Raw genomic sequence first — 20,500 nt, forward strand, 5'->3', positions numbered from 1 at the left:
ACTCCAATCGATCAATATCGATCGATGCCGACCCTTACAAATATTCCTTTTTGTCTAGTGAACGTATGCACTGACAAACGATCAGATCCTGATCCGGAACAACACTTTGTAATCAACCGAACCTCCCACTCTTCGCGCAGCAGCCAGCCACCCAGACACTACGCATGTAGTATGTCATACTTCTAATATAATAAAAATAATATATAATAAAACAAACACATATGGATATCACATAAATAATATATTTATTTTAAAATTTAAATTCAATTCATTCACCAACATTTATCACAAGTTTACATATTTTCTAATTAAGTTCACATCTGGCTAGCTAGATAATTGCTTGCTTATTTCCATTATAGCTGCAATTGTGATGTTTTAGATCCAATCCTGATAATTTACAATACCTTTAGTCTCAGGAACTAGTGATTCGATTTGAAAAAATGTTTTTGTGTTGGATAGTTCATTTATTGAGGGAAGATACAGGCTATAAACATCACGTTACGGTTTATGGAATACGAGGATTGGGTGACACTGCGCGGGAAGAGCTATTTTCCTCGTGAGCCTATAAGAAGACAGGACCGCTTTTAGTATCTATAGAACTTCACCAAATGAACCATAAAAGAAGGTTTTGTAATTTATCAGAATTGAACCTGTACGTGCATTGAAAAAGTCTAACTAACAGTTTGATTATGTAGCAGATATGAGTTGAAAAACTACCGTCCATTACAATACATATTTATATTTTACCCAATATTATATAGTATACTTAGAATGTATTTCACAAAATTGACCGATACAATTATTGACCTGCATAGTATGAGTATTTATTATTCATTATTATTTACAATATTGGAATATTTTGTGTCATTTTTTAATATTAACTGAAAGAATATGAAACTGCGTACATTTTACACAATAACTTGTTTACCTAACAATGATAGAAAAGCGAATATTAATTTTACTATCACGCAACACTTATACATAACAAACTTAATAGAAAAATGCGTAACAGTATTTGTGGTAACTTGTTATTATTATATGATATTTTAACATACAACATACAAAACGTACACATACATAATATAACACAGAATAAAATAATCAAAGCACCTGTATGGGTTAATTTATAGTCGAACAGAGTCGAAGGGTTGTCAATCGTCTAAAATGTCACAGCAAAATAAACCTTAAAAGTAAGCGTCCACAGGCCTGCATCGTACGCAGTGCACGCATAGTACGCGTGTGACGTCATCAGCACGCATCGCATGAAAGCATTGCTGATGATGCGGAGCATTGGACGCAGTTGTATGAGTTTCTATACAAGACAAACTAAAATCCGTTGCGTGCGATGCGTACGACGCGAGCCTGTGGACGCGTACCTTAATATCTCTGCATAGTAATGTCTATATTCTTAAAGCGTGCAATTAACACAGATTTTATGCTTTAATTGGCTGAAAATAAAGTTGAATTTGCTGTGACATTTCAGATGAACATTTGATTGCGCTTCAACTCTTTACTATGTAATTAAAATCAGGTACAAAACTATTTTATACGAAAATCATTTTCTATATACAAAATATGTATTAACCATACATACAAATTCCTTTTGGTACAAAACATGTAAACTTAACTGTTTATTTGGACTACTTAAAATTATACAACTAATCTATTTGAGATCTATTCACACATTTGCTAAGGTTTGGTAAATTAATGTCAATTGTTAGGAATCGTAGGGAAAGTAATATCTGATGTCGAAATTATTGTTTTTCTCAAGTACCATTTCTTCTTTAATAATTTACTGCTTGCAATATTACACAGTATTAAGAAACAATTAGATTATGATACGGCTATTATGTATTTTTCGATTGACGATCTAAAGCAAATTAAGTTGCCTATACTTTGTTGATATCATTATACTGCATATTAGTGTCTTTTTGCCTCTTATTTAACTGTTTTTAAAACATATTTTGAATTATTTTGCTACGTAGTACAGAAGCGTGGCAATAGATGGCAGTATTCGATTAACATTAAAGTTGCCAATGCAAAATTAATATCCTGTCAATATTATTTTTTGTAAAAAAATAAGTACAACTTATTTAACGGTATGGAAGTATCGTGATTAATATTTGAACAATCAAAACACACAAATAATAAAAAAATAAAATCATCACAGTCATCAATCAATCGCCTGCAAACAATAATATTATGTACAAGTAATTAAATCCTTAATTAATATTTAATGCCACATAATAAAAGCTAAAGGCAGTTAACAATAATGTCGGAATGTTATACTTTAAAAGTAAAAATTACATTAATCCGTTATAATAGACAATTATTATGTTATGAGATATTATCAGGGGCGTAGCTAGCCCAGTATCTGCCGTATCAATTACGTATACGCAAAAAATATCAACTGCCCATTTTAAAAGTATAAATAATCAATTCCTTTTTTCCACGTAAAGCATGCATTTAAAAGTTGATAGCAACTTTAGGAAAATTAACGTCATCATAAGGGCCCCAAACGTGGGTTCGCTGTTATAGCATCGGTAAGTCCTCTCTTTGAGGATTGAGAAACAAGGCGGAAAAAGACAATGGCTGACTTTTTCTCCCTCAAAAAAAAAAACGGGGCCACCAAACAATTTTTTTATACAGGACCACGTCAAGGCACGCTACGCCACTGGATATTATGATTATGTCTTTTTGAAAAAAGTAAAGAACAATATCCAAGAAAATCAATTCACAAAATGCGAAAGCATAACAAATAATAAATCAATATTATATATTAGCTTTCCGCTTGAGTAGTTTTAAAGATCTAAGCGATTTTGTTTTATATTATATTGTGATTGATTTTGTCGAATAAATTCTATAATTTTACAAGATAATAATAATTACGTATTTTATGATAATATACCAAATATAAAATAAATACATTTTTTTTCTCATACATGACTAAACAATAAAAGTATTTTAATGAAAACTTGTTTTGTCTCCTTCAACGTTCAAACTACTATTTGTTATTGAGAAAACGTTCTATAAATAGGTTTGTTGATTTGTTCATGAATAAAATAATTGGTAAATAATAAATATGATACACCGTTTGTAGCTCTATATTCTATACATATGTATGAAAAAATGTCACAATACCAACTTAGCTTTGGAAAAAATATTTTGGCAATAATTACTAAAAAAAAAAATCTGTACAAATTAGTCGATTATTTAAAATATTACTAAATAAATGGGACGCTATACCGAGTATTAACATTTACACATAATATAGTAGTAATTTCGGATAATTCTTCGAAAAAGTATTCAAGTCGTTTTTTTGCTTTGGACATGAACAAGATTCGCATTTTAATTTGTTTGACGTAAACTGTTAATTGTATGTATTTAAAGACTTGAAGCCAAGTACAAGTTTGTTTTACGTTTGAAGAGTTCGAGACGTTACCGCTTTTAGCCTTCTGATTGGTCGGCTCATTTTAGCAGGCCAATCAGTACCCTTAGTAGGAGATTGATTTACGTTAAATGAAAACGAAATGAGAGCGCGTTCAGCGCTCTGATTGGCCGGCGCGAATGATACCACCAATCAGAGCTCACGCTCTATTTTCGATTAAGCTCTCAGAACGCCGAACTGGATTCCGTTTCGATTTCGCTAAACGTCAAACAAACGTACTAAGTCCTGTCTGTCTTTTTGAAAGTTTGTACTTCATTTTAGTCTATTAAAAATTAATGCCTATATCAAGATTTTTCGAAGAATCATCCATATTTTATTTAAGCAAGTACCGCCTGCGGCCTATTTCCCCAACATCCAATTATGTTTCAAGTACTAAATCCCGCATAATTACTTGATAATACTATCTCTTCTTATATTAATGGAATCTTTGAAATAATGTCACCATTAACGAAATGGCTAGTATAAGATGGCCTAGCATAGAATTGAGAACTTATATAATGGAAGGTCAACTTATACTAGCAGACTTTTTATTTTTCTAACAATACATAATAATATGTATGTATCATAATTATTTTACTCATATTTAGAGTAAAAGTTTGTCTATTAAAATTAAATTAAAAATAGAAAATGTCAAAATAATATAAAATCATACAAAATACAATTAAAATAAATAAGATTAATAAATAAATATTTCTCATACCTAACAGGTATCTAGGTAACATTATTTCAAAGACACGATACCTCCTTTCTTTAACCGACTGGGTAATTAGTTTATAGTAGATGTACTAGGAGCATGCCAAAACCGGCGCCTGCGCACAATCCCACGCTCAGCATTAGAGCTATTATACTTGATGCCTTCTCACGTTCATGTACTTCCACCACCCTGGAATTATAAGGAGAAAACAATTAATACCAGTTATTTACAAGAAATATGCTGTACAATTTATTGAATACTAGCAGAATCAGTCATTGGGGAGGCCTGGTCTATTCAGATTACCGAGTGCGAGTTAGTTTTACATTAACTTGGGGCAGCCAATAAGGAGCGCCGTACGTTACGACCCTTTTTGGGTCGATCACGTTAACGGAATACAAACTCGCACTAGACATTTTAGAGTAGGTGTGACTAATATGATAACTAATACTAGGTGTAAGTGTAACATGAGTTCAACATTTAGCATTCTGCCTAGTTTGGCAGGCCCTTGATTTTGCCCCTTGTAATATAAAATTATGGAAACCAAATATTTAGTAACAATATTTTGAATACGTATGTGTATACAAAGTGAACCGTATATACAAAGGAATAAGGCAAGTGATATAGCGATAGTTATTCAATTCAAAACTCAACTACCACTATATACAACATACTACATACACATATACTAAGTATGTAATTATCATAGAAAGTGATTTTATTGTAACTTTCGTGAGACATACTAAATTAATTATTATGTTATCGGCTTACTCACGTAACGTTTTGACGATTAACTCGACTAGTTTCAAGCCATGCAAGAGGCTCATATTCATGAGGAGCATTTCGCGACACACGACGCGGCGATTGTCACGCTGCTACTGACGACTCGAGTTTCGCGCCCATCGCGCCCTCTGCCTGGAATCGCGCGTACTATACGGCGCGTGCGACGTTGTTGGCTCGTTAGACTCGTTCGCCGGCGGCTGCGTAGGTGTTGGGTTCGATTCTCGGGTCGACGCAAAGACAGTGCTGCATACCGCGCTCACTGTGTCACACTCCAGACCCGCAACATTGTAGGCTGACGCAGATTGTAGACTTGGCTTCCAGGCAGGAGGTAATGCCCAGCCACCGTCTCTGTTGAAGTTGGGACGACGACTTATTTCGATGGCCTCACGTACTTTCCGCGGTACGAAGTATTTCTCCCTCGCTAGTACGGAGACCTTGTCGAAACGGAGGAAGTGAGTCGTGCCCGCGCTACAAGCATGCTCGGCTACTGCAGATGTATGGGTGTCCATGTTCTTCACACTGCGTATGTGTTCCTTTAGTCTGGTTGTGATGTTGCGGCGAGTTTCCCCGATGTAACTCGAGCCACAGTCGCACGGTATCATGTATACCCCGGGAACTGCCAGTGGATCCTTGTCCTTAGGCGAGCGTAATAAGTTTCGTAATTGACCGGGTGGGCGGAAGATCGTCCTGATGCTGTATCTTCGGCGTAACAGGTGTCCGATGGTGTCGGTTACTCCTTTCACATAGGGTAAAAATGCTGGAGTCCGCTCCGCAACTGCCGGTCGTCTTTTACATGATGAGCTCGCCAGTCGAGTACATTGGCGCCAGTTGTACCCATTAGTTTCCAGTACCCGTCGAAGGTGATCAAGTTCCGCGTCAATGTACTGGGGATCACACAGGTTCAGTGCCCGGTTGATTAAAGTACGGGGAACAGAGGCAAGGTGGGAGGGATGATGGTGTGAGTCGGCTCGTAGGTACCGGTCCGTGTGTGTTGGTTTACGGTAAACCGTGTGTGTCAGGCGGCCGTCCGTTTCACGCCTCACGAGCACGTCTAAGAACGGCAGCATTCCTTCTTTCTCCTCCTCAGTAGTGAACTGAATGCTACCGTGCACCGAGTTTAGGTGTCCCACGAATTCCGCCACATGTTCCCGGTTGATGACAGCAAATACGTCATCAACATATCTCCACCAGTATCGCGGTCGCACCGGGGCGGATGTTAAGGCTTGACCCTCAAACCACTCCATGTACATATTAGCAACCACTGGCGCTAGCGGCGAACCCATAGCAACCCCGTTCACTTGCTGGTAATAATCCCCTCTCCACAAGAAATAACCTGTTGTCAGGCAATGGCTTACACTATCAATGTATCCAGTAGGTAAATCTGTCCCGTTCAATGTTGTGGTGATAATATTTATTGCCTCATCTACTGGAACATTTGTATAAAGTGATGTGATGTCGAAGCTCATAATTATCTCTTGTTCTTGGAGTCGGATATCAGCCAATAGTGTGATGAAGTGTCGGGAATCCTTTACGTATGAGTTCGTTTTCCCAGTAAAAGGCTGTAATATAGTTGCCAGATGCCGCGACAGTTTATAGGTTGGTGCATCAATCTGACTAACTATAGGTCTCAGGGGCCAGTTTGGTTTATGTATCTTGGGCAAGCCGTAGATCTTGGGCGGTGTAGGGTTATGAGGGCGTAATTGTGCTACCAAGTCTTTGTCACCTAGGCCTTGCAATAACTTTACAGTTTTTGTAGTCACCCGGGCTGTCGGATCGTATGACAGTTTTTTGTAGACTGTGGTGTCACTCACCATTTGCGTGATTCTCTCTTCATACGCCTTGGTATCAACAACCACAGTCGCGTTGCCCTTATCAGCTGGTAGCACAAGAATGTCCGGATCGTTACGCAGATCGCGAAGTGCAAACATTTCTTCCCGCGGTATGTTACTCTTGGGGGGTGTAGATCTACGCAACAACGATGATACATCTTGCCGTAGGCACTCGGCATCACTGCGAGGTATCCTATTCCGTATAATAGTATTTTCGATACTGCTGATGATATCCTCGACAGGTATTTTCCGAGGGGTTGGAGCATAATTTAGGCCTCGGGCTAACACATTGACGGCATCGCAAGATAGTTGTTTTGATGACAAATTGATGACCTGTCTGACCTGACCTGTTGTCTGACCTGACGAATCTGCGTCAGCCTACAATGTTGCGGGTCTGGAGTGTGACACAGTGAGCGCGGTATGCAGCACTGTCTTTGCGTCGACCCGAGAATCGAACCCAACACCTACGCAGCCGCCGGCGAACGAGTCTAACGAGCCAACAACGTCGCACGCGCCGTATAGTACGCGCGATTCCAGGCAGAGGGCGCGATGGGCGCGAAACTCGAGTCGTCAGTAGCAGCGTGACAATCGCCGCGTCGTGTGTCGCGAAATGCTCCTCATGAATATGAGCCTCTTGCATGGCTTGAAACTAGTCGAGTTAATCGTCAAAACGTTACGTGAGTAAGCCGATAACATAATAATTAATCATAGAAAGTAACGATAACCTAATTTGCAGGCTACATAGTGCACAGCCTAGTCATAGGGTCATATTGATAGCTTGTTGCTGTCTGACTCACGTGGCTGAATATTAGAGCTAGAATGTAGATCAGTACCTAGCCTATGTATATATATGTAGTTTTACATACTAACAGGAACATGATATTTTGCGTACCTATTTAATTAAAATAATAGATACTGTTACACCAAGTCAATTTACGATACACAAACGGCAGAAAAAAATAAGTTGTATTACAATCTGAGGGCTTAGAATGAGTTTGCTTTTGCGTATAACGAGATCGGAACGTAATATATGTATTTTATAGGGGCTACACATGCAGCAAGAGGATTGTTTTTTGTTTTTTTTTTGTTTAACCACTGCAGCTGTCAATTGTTAAACGTTCAATGGCGTGGCACTAGCTAATCCCCTATTGGACGGAGAACGAGAGGTTAATCACTAGCACCATTTGGTGAGCATACAGTAGACCCCATTGAAATAAATGCCTTAACTTTACACAGGAAGAAGTTACAATGGAGTTTGTTGCTCGTTCTTCTCCATTCGAAGCTACACTTTGGAACGAGCATCTAGCTTCACTAACAGTCAGATTAACGGACAATTCAATTTGACGTTTCAAAAGTGCCTAATTGAGGATTAATTGAAATAAATGCTATACTTTGCACAGGAAAAAGTTATTATGGAGTTTCTTGCTCATTCTTCTCCATTCGAAGCTACACTTTGGAACGAGCACCTTCACAGACAGTCAGATTCACGACGATTCAATTTGACGTTTCAAAAGTGCCTAATTTGAGGATTAATTGAAATCAATGCTATACTTTGCACAGGAAAAAGTTATAATGGAGTTTCTTGCTCGTGTTTCTCCATTTGAAGCTACACTTTGGAACGAACACCTAGCTCCACTGATAGACAGACTGAGACGGACGATTCAATTTAACATCTCAAAAGTGCCTAATGGAGGATTAATTGAAATAAATGCTTTGACTTAGAACAATATAGAATTGAAACTTAAAACGGGATATTTACCATGTTTTTCAATATTTATGAGTTTCCGATATTTCGGCACTGTTGCAAGCGCCATGATCACGGATAAACTGGAGTAAATATCCCGTTTTAAGTTTCAATTCTAGTGTTAGTGACCATATCAGTTTAAAAACTTATATCAAGTGTTACCTGGTAGAATTGATCATCACAATATTAGTAAGGTATCCGTTGCTGAATGCGAACAGGATCATGATGATGATGTACTCCCAATCCCACAGGAACAGTACTGGCAGGTAGTTGCGGGGCTGGGCGTTGCATAACATCAGCATTGGCACGCCTATGATACGGAGGATGCTGCCTGCGAGGATTATCCATTGGTTCGTTGGCTGGAATTAAGAATAACACAATAAATAATAAATTACGCAGATCTGTTTTATAAGACTGTTGCTAATTGTAACTTAATGCCCCTATGCTTATTTTATGATACTCCATAAAATATCGATTTAGACGCGTTTCAGGTAGCCAAAATATCTTCTATGACTTTTGAAACCAATGATTTAGGTTCGGGATCTTAGAAAATACCGTCACGCACGTAAATTAATGGAGAAAAGGTTTACACCGTGATTTTTAGATAATTTAGTATGTCTCACTATAGTTATTACAAAAAAAAAACACACTTTCATTCATAGGTTTGAAGATCTACTTAACTTTCTTCAAATTTTCTAGAAATAAGTCTGTTATTTATTTGAAGTCTGAGAGATCTGATTTCATGACGCATATAAGTCATAATAATATAATTGTAACTTTCGTGAAATATACTAAATTAATTATTATGTGAATAATTAATAAAGTCATAATAGTTCATACAAAACTCATAGAAAATATCTTCTTAAACGTTTCGAAAAAAAAAATGAATTTGACTGATAGGAAACTAGCCTATCAGCAGAGTGCTGAATAGGGAATTTAAATTAAAGAGATAACAGAACATTTAACTGCGAACGATTAGTTTTAACCCAACAACGAATTAATTATACTTTTATCGCATTATAAATGGAATGCTATAAAGGCCGTCGGTGGCCACACACTTTGATAGTAGGTAGGTACAAATTACAATACGTACTACAGAGTGTTCGGAACGCATGCTTTTTCATGCGATAACATTATTTTTATAAACAATACATTATTTTTTCTGTGTTTGATACGGAACGAATACAATAGTGTATAGGTAGTAGATATTTATCGACATTGGCTTATTTGGTTGATCGTAGACTATTTTATGAATGTGAAATGTGTGTTTTTGTAAATTATACAATACAATTGTTAATTTTAATAGACTTCATTGGAGAGTTCTTATTTTTTTAAATAAGGGAACCGCCTTCGACTGTTTTGTTGCGAATCTACATTTTCAAAGTCGAGTAATATACCTAAATCTGAAAAATACTATGTTGAACACCTCAAACAAACGCGCACAAACAAACACGTCAAACTGAGAACCTCCTTTTATTTGAAGTCGGTTAAAAACACGATAAAGTGTAGGTTACTCAAAACCAAATATAGAAAGGTGATACTGATAAGAATAAATTATAATACTCACCCTCAACAAGAATCCAGCCACTAATCGCCCAGCGTAATCACCACAGTTGAAGATCAAATAATTCACAACGGGGACAAAGTAAATATCTGAAATATAACAAAAGAAAATATATAGTTCAGCAATTAATTGGTTTCAAGGTTAATTTTTATCGTTAGGTATCTATTATTAAAGAAGTTAATATTTATTTTATAAATGCAAAGTGATGTAATTTATCTCAGTACAACTAAGTATAGTCGTCTTCAGTGCACATTTTAAAAACCGTTGCAAATCACAAGTATTTTCTCGTGCAAAATCATTATTTCTCCTGTTCCTATAAACATTTTGGTACATCCTTTAGTGCTCCACAAATATCCAAATGCATTCACATTTCTCCAATAGTTTAATCTGTGCATTTCTTGCCTGTCACCCAATTACCAGTAATGGAACAATTTTAAATACATAACTTTACAAATATACTCACTATTCCAATCAGTGCCCGTAGTAGAAGGATGAGATTCGACCAGCACTGTAACAGCTGGATACACAGACATGCTGATAGCGAACACAGCAAATATACTGAAGGCGTACACCCAAATCTTCTTAGCAATCACCGTAATAAACACATCCCTATGTCTGTTACTGCCCATACCACCACTGCCTCGCAGAATATGATGGGTGAAGAAATCAATCTTGTATAACATCATATACGATATCAAGGAAGTGATGACCATTATATCGGCTATCACGAAGTATATAAGGGCGCTGTGTAGAGGGGACACTTTGAATGCCAGTGACATGATTTGCGCTAGAGCTGCGATGATGCCCCCCAAAGACTGGCCGCTTACGACTGCTGCCATGTACTCTTTGGAGAATCTGCTCGCTATGCCAACGAGGCCTCCGATGAACACCGCGCTGGCAGCTGGAAATAAAGACCAAGGTTTTTTAAGGTACAAGATAATAAACGAGCGTACGGATCACTGATGGTAAGCAATCGCCGCCGCCCATTTGAACACCAGAGGCGTTACAAGTGCGTTGCCGGTCTTTCTGTGGTTAGGACTTTAAGGGTTGTTGGGGAATCGGGGATTGCGAAGGGAAGGGAATTGGACCTCCGATAACCTCACTCAAAGAACGAAACACAACAAAAGTGGTTTCACGTCGGTTTTCTGTGAGGCCGTGGTATCACTCCGGATGAGCCGGCTCATTCGTGCCGAAGCATGACTCTCCCACGCTTAAAAGACCAAGGTTAGACAGAGGGTAAGTTAGTAGGAGAGGTCAAGTTTACAAATTGCATTTGCTGTTTCATTGGACATAAATATACTGGACACTCTATTCTATACACCCGCATTTGACATTAAGTACAATCTATGAATATCCTAATTTAGTTAAGTTAACGCTCCCGTATAAGTTCCTGATTTAGTTAACTGTCAGATAATTGATATAATGTCGTTTAATCTATTGATCCCAAAAGGGGCTCCTTTGCCTCGAAATTGTATACATTTTATTGCCTAATATTAGAGGAAAGGTTATGGTTAACATCGTAATACCAACCTAAACCAAGTGAGGTAACAAACTTGAGGAAAGATAACGTACTCAAGCTAGATAGACATTAGCTGGAGAACTTCAAATACCTACATACGTATGTATTTACTCTATATACGCTACTTTACTCTCTATGTGTAATAACTATACTGGAAAAACTAAATATAAGCTAGTTCTAGATCTAGTTTCATGTTGTAAACAATATCGCTTCTCTCAAAACAAATCAACCTACATAAATAAATCGTCTCAATAACCCGAAACTTAATGAGTCACAAACAGGCGAAGTGGTTAGACCAGAATAACATCATTATAATACCTAACAAAAAGTCTAAAATACCTAAATGTTTCAAATTATACCTAGTACCTGCCTAAAGTCAATGAGGTGACCTACCTTTTATGGGCAGTATCAACTCTTTTTTTGCATTCGTATTGTATTACAAACCCTAAATATGTGTAGGTAGCAAAACATGTATTGGGTGACCTGAGATTAATTATAACTTGTGTTATTGTATTAGGACCATCATTGTGATTGTGATGTTCTTTAATAACTACATACATATACACATTTTTTTTATTGTGTACGCCGGTCAAATCTATGCTTGGTAAGATGGAAAAGGGGTAATTGGGTCTCTTCCTTTACGTCGGTTTTCTGTGAGGCTGTGGTATTACTCCGGTCGAGCCGCCCCTTTAGTGCCGAAGCATAGCTTTTCCACACTTAATAATGAAGCTAGAAATCTATAATTTTGGAAATGGTTTGTTATCTTCTTTTATGGGTACAAGAATGAGATACTCCTTTGCCTATCTCGTGATAATAAGAGGCATTTTTTTGTTTATTATTATCATTGCGATTCTGCGATTACAATTCGCAGGTAGGTACGTAAGCAATGCGGAGCAAGGCTTTATAATACAAAACAATGTTGCTGCTCTAACTTGGGTTGTGACCGTGAAAAGGCTAGGGCTAGGTCATTAGTCAAAGTCACGCATAGATTCCAATTCCAACGTTTTACTATACTAAGTATGGAAATAAGTGGTACAAATAGAAATACTTTCAAGCAAACCAGAAATAAAAGAAATGCGTAGTTTAGTAAATACAGAAAACTAGAGTCTGACCGAAACTGGTTTTCCAGCCGAAACCGAAACCGAAACCGAATATTCGGCCGTGGCTTTGGTTTCGGCCGAAACCGAAACCGAAACTCACGTGGTCATGTATAAAATTACTTAGAATACTGAAATTTGGTACATTTTATCCATTATTCTGCATTAATTATTAATTAGGACATGAAATTGAAAACAGTATATTAATTCACAGTTATTCAAATACCTGATACATTTTACTGACACAAGTACCTATATAATAACTACAGTGTGCTATGTACTTGAAGTACCTACACGTGTTTAAGATATCTAAAGTACTAATTTAACAATGGCCATTGGAAATTAGACTTAATAACCGAAAGAATAAGTGCTAGTTTATAAAGTTTTACAATCCTAAATACAACCATTGTAAATTAGACTCAAAAACAGAAAACATAAGTTTTAGTTTTTAATGTTTCTTGGATTGTAAACTCATTAAGTGTGCAATAAAAGCAGCATATATGTATGGGGAAACCTTATCTCTTTGGTTTTAAGTTACATAATTGAATAAACAGAATTTAGTGAAAACATGACTGGTTGAAAACAAATGAGTCATGTCTTAATTCTTGTTTAATTCGTAAGATTGCTTCATTAACATAAAGTCATTCGTTGTTTGTCCTGAGTCATAAAGAGTTTGACTGTTAAACAGGTCCTTAGTTTCTAGAAATCGGGTAATATACATATTATTGGGCTTTTTAACTATAAAAATTCTTAAATAACTAAACTCTCTACTAGTTTCGAGTCATAGAGAGACTCTTCTGTGTTTAATCCGATCGAACCGGCTCATGGCTCATTCATCCCAAGAGATAAAAGTTGATTCAACTTTAAATACTGTAACTTTCAATATAATATTCTTCTGTTTATAAGTTTATAACATAAAGGTATGTTCGGCAAAGACTTCGAACAACCCGCTTAGCTGCGTTCCATGATGATTCATTGCGATATCATGTTATGACTCTATGAGTTGTCCTCTGTGGTCACAACACTACCATATAAAAATGTAGTATCTACACAATAATTATAATTATGCAAAGGCTTATTCACTATTCAGAGTAGTATTACTATGGATGAGTACAATTTTGATTGTCCTATGGTGCAATTCGCATTGAGAGTGCCTGATTGGTAAGTGTCAGTTTCACCGGCGGCCAAAACCAGACCCGTGCGTAAGGAGTGTCGCGTCTCAAAGCGCCATCAGACCACCACAGATGGGGCCCAGTAGGACTGATGCCCGACCCGGCGCTCCGGACTACCTAACGGATTATCGGAGCTCCGGCTCGAAAAGCAAGCGTAGGAAGGGGGTGGTATTAGTTAGTAATAGTCTGACACTCCCTCTCGCCTCTCCGAAGGCGGGAGAAATCAGGATTATTTCCTTCTCAAAAAAAAAACTCGGAACCTAGATTTAGTGGTCTGTCAACGCATATAGTCAAACATAGTACGTAAGATTGTACTTGCAACTTGGGTACCACACAATATTGTAATAAGACCAATTACTAACTATTACAAAGAAAACAGGAATATGAAACGTGACCCAGATTACTAAGACAAACACTATCAAAACATCAGCTATCAGGTCAAATGCACATCTGCTTAATTATGACTTATTTACATATTGATAAGGAACAATTTGTATGCACATAGCAATAGGTTTATTGGTTAGATAGCAAAGTTGTACCTACTTTTGCTTATTGAAGACAAAAGAAAGTGGTATACAACTTACTCCTTTGAGATGAGTAATCGCTTTTTTAAGGGGGAAAAGCATCCAATGACTTCTCTCGCCTTGGGCGAATCGAGAGGGAGGTGTCAGACTCTAACTGACTAAAAACCACCTCGTTCCTACTTCTGCCCTTCGAGCCGGAGCCCCGGTAAACCCGCTAGGTAGTCCGCAGCTCCGGGAGATGAGTAATCTATACTAACATATTATGTATAAAGTTGAAGAGTTTCTCAATCTCTATCTTCTTCAACTTGCTCGGTTCTCCAACATCTTTAATTGATTTTGTCTGGACTTTAAAAGAGACTATGACATGTGAGTTTGTTTCGGCATTTCTTCTCAGAGTAGTCCGATAGGAAATGCCGGCCTCATCTAGTTATTTAAGAGATTGACGTGTAATAGAGTTACATTGTAACCTATTTGCAAAATAAATATCATTTATCATTTATTTATCATTAATCAATCATTGTATAGGTATTAATCACATATGTTTTACTTTCAACTAGCTTATGGGAAACTTAGAATAGTTACTCACCGGACATAACGAAGACAGTGGCAATAGTGATGATGAGGAATGTTGCCTGCCACTCATCCGTGTCCACCTGGACAAAGGCAGTCGTCACCAGAAAGCATAAAGTCACTATAACCAGAGATCCTTGCAATTTTGCTTTCATTGGTATTCTGAAAAAAAAAACATCTGCATCAACATTTTCTTCCCCTTTTTTCCGTCCAGTTGAACAGTCAGCAAAGGTTAACCCCCCTAGTCCCTTACAAAAAGTACTAGATTCTACCAGCGGGTTTGCCCGCTTTCCCGTGGTATATAATATATCCTACTAACCAAGTCAGCTTATACCCTATCTGTATTACAAGTTTCATCAAAATCTGTTCAGTATTTTCAGCGTGATGTACTTCTTTTTTTGGTCCAGTATTGGATGTTAGCTTCTACAATAGAATACCACTGAGTATAATCTCTAGCTATTGCAAATCTTGAATATATGTATAAATTATTGAGATGACTCTACCAAATGGAATTTAATATCAAAATATAACTAAGTATTCTATTACTAATCATTACATAAAATGTGAAAGTAACGCTTACGAGGAGTGAAACTTTTAAATAGTTAGTGGAATAAGATATCGTTATGCCTTTTATGCCCGAAGGGATGGGCAGATGTGCGCATTACTTACGGCATGTAATGGGCAGATGTGCGCTTTATGGCACGTGATGCCTGTGTACAATGTATTCCTACTTTACGTTATAAGTCCCATGTAATATGGGGTGAGCCTATTGCCAAATTATAATGGGCACATTTTCAAACTCCGCACTACTACTGATAAAACACCAGCAACATTTGCCCGACCCGAGAATCGAATCCGAGACCTCTTGCCCGACAGTCACACTAGCACTCGTGACCACTTGGCCAATCTAGGCAAACAGTAACTGGACTAATTTTGATGAATATTGCTACAGAGAGAGATAACTATATTCCATAGTGACAAAATTAACAATAATTGTGGAAAATTATAACTCTAGAACAAATAAACTGGAATTTAACTTTAACTAATGCCTCATCTCATTTCTTTGTTCTTAGAATAAGTAAAACCTTAACTATTTTATCTACAAACTATCTACTACAAAATCATGGCTTCTATTTCGTTCAACTTCAACTTCTAGACAATACACTCAAGGTACAAATTACAATAGCATTTTTTTATGACCACCCACCCTAAAATGTAACACAATAGGGGATTATTTATGACAATGGGACTAACTGTAGAACAGAAAGATATGGTAACCACAAGTAGCTAGAGTTAACAGCAAGATAGTAAATACGGTAGTTTCCTAAATACAATTTGAATGTCCGTCTAGTAGATTCAGTTAAAACATTAAACATATAGGTATTTTTCTTTTCTTACAAAATTAAATACTTTCGACGTCATAATATCGATTTGAAATACCGTGTGACGTCACGATTTACTACATGTTATAGGATACGGTGACGTAGTGACGTAGTAATGTAATCTTGTGACAAATATTTTTTTATTATTTAACTGACAGACTAATTAGATCTTTAATTTTCACACCCTGTCTACCTAAAGGTATTATTTTAAATAACCCATGACAACAATGATAATCGCACTAATACTCAATCATTGCATCACATCAAAACAGCTGAAGCGATTGGGACCAAATTTGGAACAAGGGTAGACTATGCTATGGAATAACCCATACGCTACTTTTTATCGACGGGAATGCGGGCAGAAGCTGCTGGTAGAAGAAGTATTTGTCATTGTTTTCACAGAAGTGAGAAATGTAAATAACAATTTGCTAATTAATACTAATTCTTTACCTCTACAAGTAGTAAATAGATTTTATTGTTTTTCTGCAATCATTAACTATGTATATAATTAGCAGATTGTAGACAAACACTTGTAACTAGTTAGTTAAGTGACACAGACAGCGAAAAAAATAATGTTAAAAAAATATTATCACTAAATAAATAAATATGAAAATAAGGTACCTCGGAGTATTATCATTATTTATTTTATATTAGGAAAGCCAGCAGTCAATATTTAATTGACACAACAACAAACATAGCTAAATGAAGCCAATTATACATAACTATAACAACATTCCCACAGATAGAAACAAAAGATATGTTGGACTATTTGATGGCAGGAACATAATATGTATTATCTAACTAACTAACTAAATTGAGAGCCTTTTACCCATGTTAAAACATGGTTACATCCTTTTCCATACTCTCGAATACATTTATGTATGTAAAGTATCAAAAAGACTGTTTGAGTAGATAAAGCATAGGGATTAATAAGCAACAGATAAACTTACTTTCACATTTATAACATAAGTTTTTTATAATAACTACAAAATTAACTAAAAATCATGGTTTACTCACATATTATTAATGGAGAAAAGCTCTACTAGTTTTGAGTCACAGAGGGACTCTTCATCAGTCTTCTCTGTGTGACTCGAAACTAGTAGAGCTTTTCCATTTCCATAACATAAGCTTGTTTTATAAAGAAATAGTGATACTTACAAATGCCCATAAAGTGAATTGAGGAGTAGAAATGCTAAGTTAGGAACAGCGGTGGCCATGTTGAGGAACGAAGTGAATTCCGCCTGGAATTCCGTCTTACGCACCACCATCGTAAGATTATTCGGTTTGACTTCCCGAAATTTATACATCCAATACTAAAATCAAAATTAAATAGTAACATTTTAGGTAAAGTTGGTTAAATTAAACTCTCGTATGTAAGATAACAATAGGAAACACATTGTGTCTCATGTGGATCCGCATTCTAGCACACAAAGGGTTAATTGAGTAGTTTATTATTGATAAAAATTAATTGACTTTTTTGTCTTGATTTAATCAAGCAGTAGTTAATTGCAAAAATATTATTGTAGAATTACATAGTTAGAATTTTTCATGTTGTAGAGTCAACATAGAGTTTTATAAAAGACAAAATAAATAGTGTAACACTAAAAACAAATTAGTATTACACTCATTTGCAGATAACAAAAAGGTCGTCTATCGAAAGAGGTAGTAAAAATAGTGTGAAGGTCGTTTCCTTTAGACACAGATGTTACATAGAGTTTAAAAAAATAAAAAGCTTGTCTACTTACATCATTAGCAGTAATAACAAAATTCCAGGGCACAAGCGAAGTGATTCCAAATAAATAAAACAGTATATAAACAATGCTGTAGTTGTCTCTAGGCTGCTCTCCTGTGCTCAAAACCTTTGTCGAGCATGAGTCAGTCACCAGCTCCCTCTCCTCCGAATCGTCAATAACCTCCTCCTCATTTTCAATGGCATCTAAAGCCTCAGTGTTAATAGACCCTGTCGTATCCATCTTGACCATCAAACAGACGAAATATTACGCCAAAATAAATCGTAAGAAACGTCTCCAATATTTTGGTTTATATCACTGTTACGTGTGGTATTGTTGCGTAGAAAAATGTCGTTATTAAGTAGTTAGAGTCACATTTCACTTATGCATTTCGAATTAAATTATTGGAATATGTTTTTGATTTCTATTTTTTACGTCGCACAGTGTTTCGTTCGATCGAAATATTGACTACCTATCAGCCACTCAGCCAGCCATCAGCCTCGGCCAGCTGTCAGCTCTGTCAACAACACAACACTATGCGTCAAAAATTCAGCGAATCAACGCGATTGTGTTCCATTCATTGTGTTTACGTCAAACCAGACCACAGATAAAATAAAGTTGTGAACGAATTGATGTTGAGTAAAATTTTGCAGTGATTTTGTTTTTGTTAATTTATTATTAAATGCGCTAACTTTTCTACGGTTTTAATTTAAATAAAATTGTAGGATAAATAAAATAATTTCCATTGAAACTTCGAATGTGGCTTATAGAGTGGTAGAGTCAAATAGTATTGAGTCTTTGATTATATTTATGCGTAAAAAGTAGATGTTCTACGTAAATGTCTTGAAGGAGGGTTCAGAGCCCTATAATAATATTACTCCTATACTCTATGGAACAGAGAAAATACCACAAAAGGCGTATGTAAGTGGGCCTCGCGTAGCCCCTGTTAGGATACTGATGCTTACAGCTGTCATTACGCATGTCAGTGTTTGCTGGGCTGTGATAACGTTAACTAGATTTGATAAATCCTTAAAAAAATATAAATAATATGACGAAATGTGCTATTTTAGAGTGCAAAAATGAAAGCCATAACAAAAATGTGTCTAATAGTGGTATATCGTATCATAGGTAAGCGATAAGTGCTAGTTTAGCTACCCGTTTAGGGATTGACATTATCGATAACAATTTATCGATATTATATTTTTTTATAATGAATATAGATAACTACAAAAAATATTGATAATAAGTAACTATTTCAATAATTATTTTTGCATAACTTATGTATTATTGTGTTGTTTTAGATTTCCGAAGGATCCAGAAATAAAAGGAAAATGGATCGAGTTGACTGGACGACAAAATTGGTTTCCTACCAAAACTAGTACAATTTGTTCGGATCATTTTATACAAGAAGATATTATGAGGATAAACGGAAAAAAATTTTTAGTTAACACAGCAGTACCACAACTAAAAGTTTTTAATTTTCTAGTAAATGTGCAATTTTTAACTATAAATAACTGTTGCTTAAATTTCCGGATAGGTGTAGGCAAAAGTACCTAATCACGTTATATCTTATTCAAATCTAGTTAGAATATTTAATTATTTTATTTTATTAAGGCATATCAACAAAATAAACACAAACATATTAGGTATAGTTTAAAGTGCACAAATTTAACGAGCTTCTCATGCATGTGGGTGCGGGTTTCAAACCTGGCAAATATCAACGTTACTTTAAGTTTGAAACCGCCAACCCTTGAGCAAGCATAATTAATGTTCATTTCCAATCCAAGACGAGGCTATTATTCGACAATGGGGCATTTACAGGCTGTTGAAGTGAATGATGTGAAGTATGAATAATATAAGTATTGATACGAGTTTTGTCGACAAGTTTTGTTTCAGAAAATATTTTTTCTTTACAGTCAGATGCATCGCCGAATAATTCTAAAAATGATGTAAAACTTGAACCAGCTCCAGGATCTAGTTCAGAACGACAACGTACACACACAACCGAAACGGAGGAAACGGAGTCAGGAGCCGGTACTCCAGAGGAAACAAAATTACGCGAAACGCTTCGTGGGAAAGACCACATAATAATGAAACAAAGGTTGTTGATAAAAAAATTAAAGGCAAGGAATCGTCGATTAAATCATAAAATTGAAGACATTCTAAAATTATTAGAAACAAAGTTTGGTATTGATCATAAAACATTATATAATCTGAAAAATACTAATATAAAGGTGGGTGATAATAATATTACAAAAACGGAATGATATTTTTTATCAGACAGATTGGCAAACGTGCAGACGATTTATTCTGTAACATACGACCATATCATAATAAAAAAACAACTTTATAAGTACATAAAGTGTGTTTTATTATTTTTGTTAATACAACTACTTTTGCTGGCAAGTGTCTCTTCTTCTGAGTTATATGTACCTAACTTTCACGAG

General features: G+C 36.1%; 2 protein-coding genes across 2 annotated transcripts; one reads left to right on the forward strand and one right to left on the reverse strand.

Moving 5' to 3' along the window:
* Positions 1–226: 226 nt before the first annotated feature.
* LOC118265327 (equilibrative nucleoside transporter 1) lies at positions 227–18,588 on the reverse strand. Its single transcript, XM_035578143.2, has 7 exons — positions 18,069–18,588; positions 17,482–17,636; positions 14,958–15,103; positions 10,523–10,960; positions 10,063–10,148; positions 8,658–8,854; positions 227–4,331 (listed from the first exon to the last, which is right to left on the reverse strand). Exons 1-7 carry the CDS (start codon positions 18,303–18,305, stop codon positions 4,220–4,222), a joined length of 1,371 nt encoding a protein of 456 aa, XP_035434036.2. The 5' UTR covers positions 18,306–18,588; the 3' UTR covers positions 227–4,219.
* Positions 18,589–18,946: 358 nt separating this feature from the next.
* On the forward strand, positions 18,947–20,403 carry LOC118265394 (THAP domain-containing protein 1-like). Its single transcript, XM_050706189.1, has 3 exons — positions 18,947–19,181; positions 19,355–19,538; positions 19,970–20,403. Exons 1-3 carry the CDS (start codon positions 19,102–19,104, stop codon positions 20,318–20,320), a joined length of 615 nt encoding a protein of 204 aa, XP_050562146.1. The 5' UTR covers positions 18,947–19,101; the 3' UTR covers positions 20,321–20,403.
* The last annotated feature ends 97 nt before the right edge of the window (positions 20,404–20,500 follow it).

This window comes from Spodoptera frugiperda, chromosome 28, assembly GCF_023101765.2.
Source record: "Spodoptera frugiperda isolate SF20-4 chromosome 28, AGI-APGP_CSIRO_Sfru_2.0, whole genome shotgun sequence".
NCBI classification, from domain to species: domain Eukaryota; kingdom Metazoa; phylum Arthropoda; class Insecta; order Lepidoptera; family Noctuidae; genus Spodoptera; species Spodoptera frugiperda.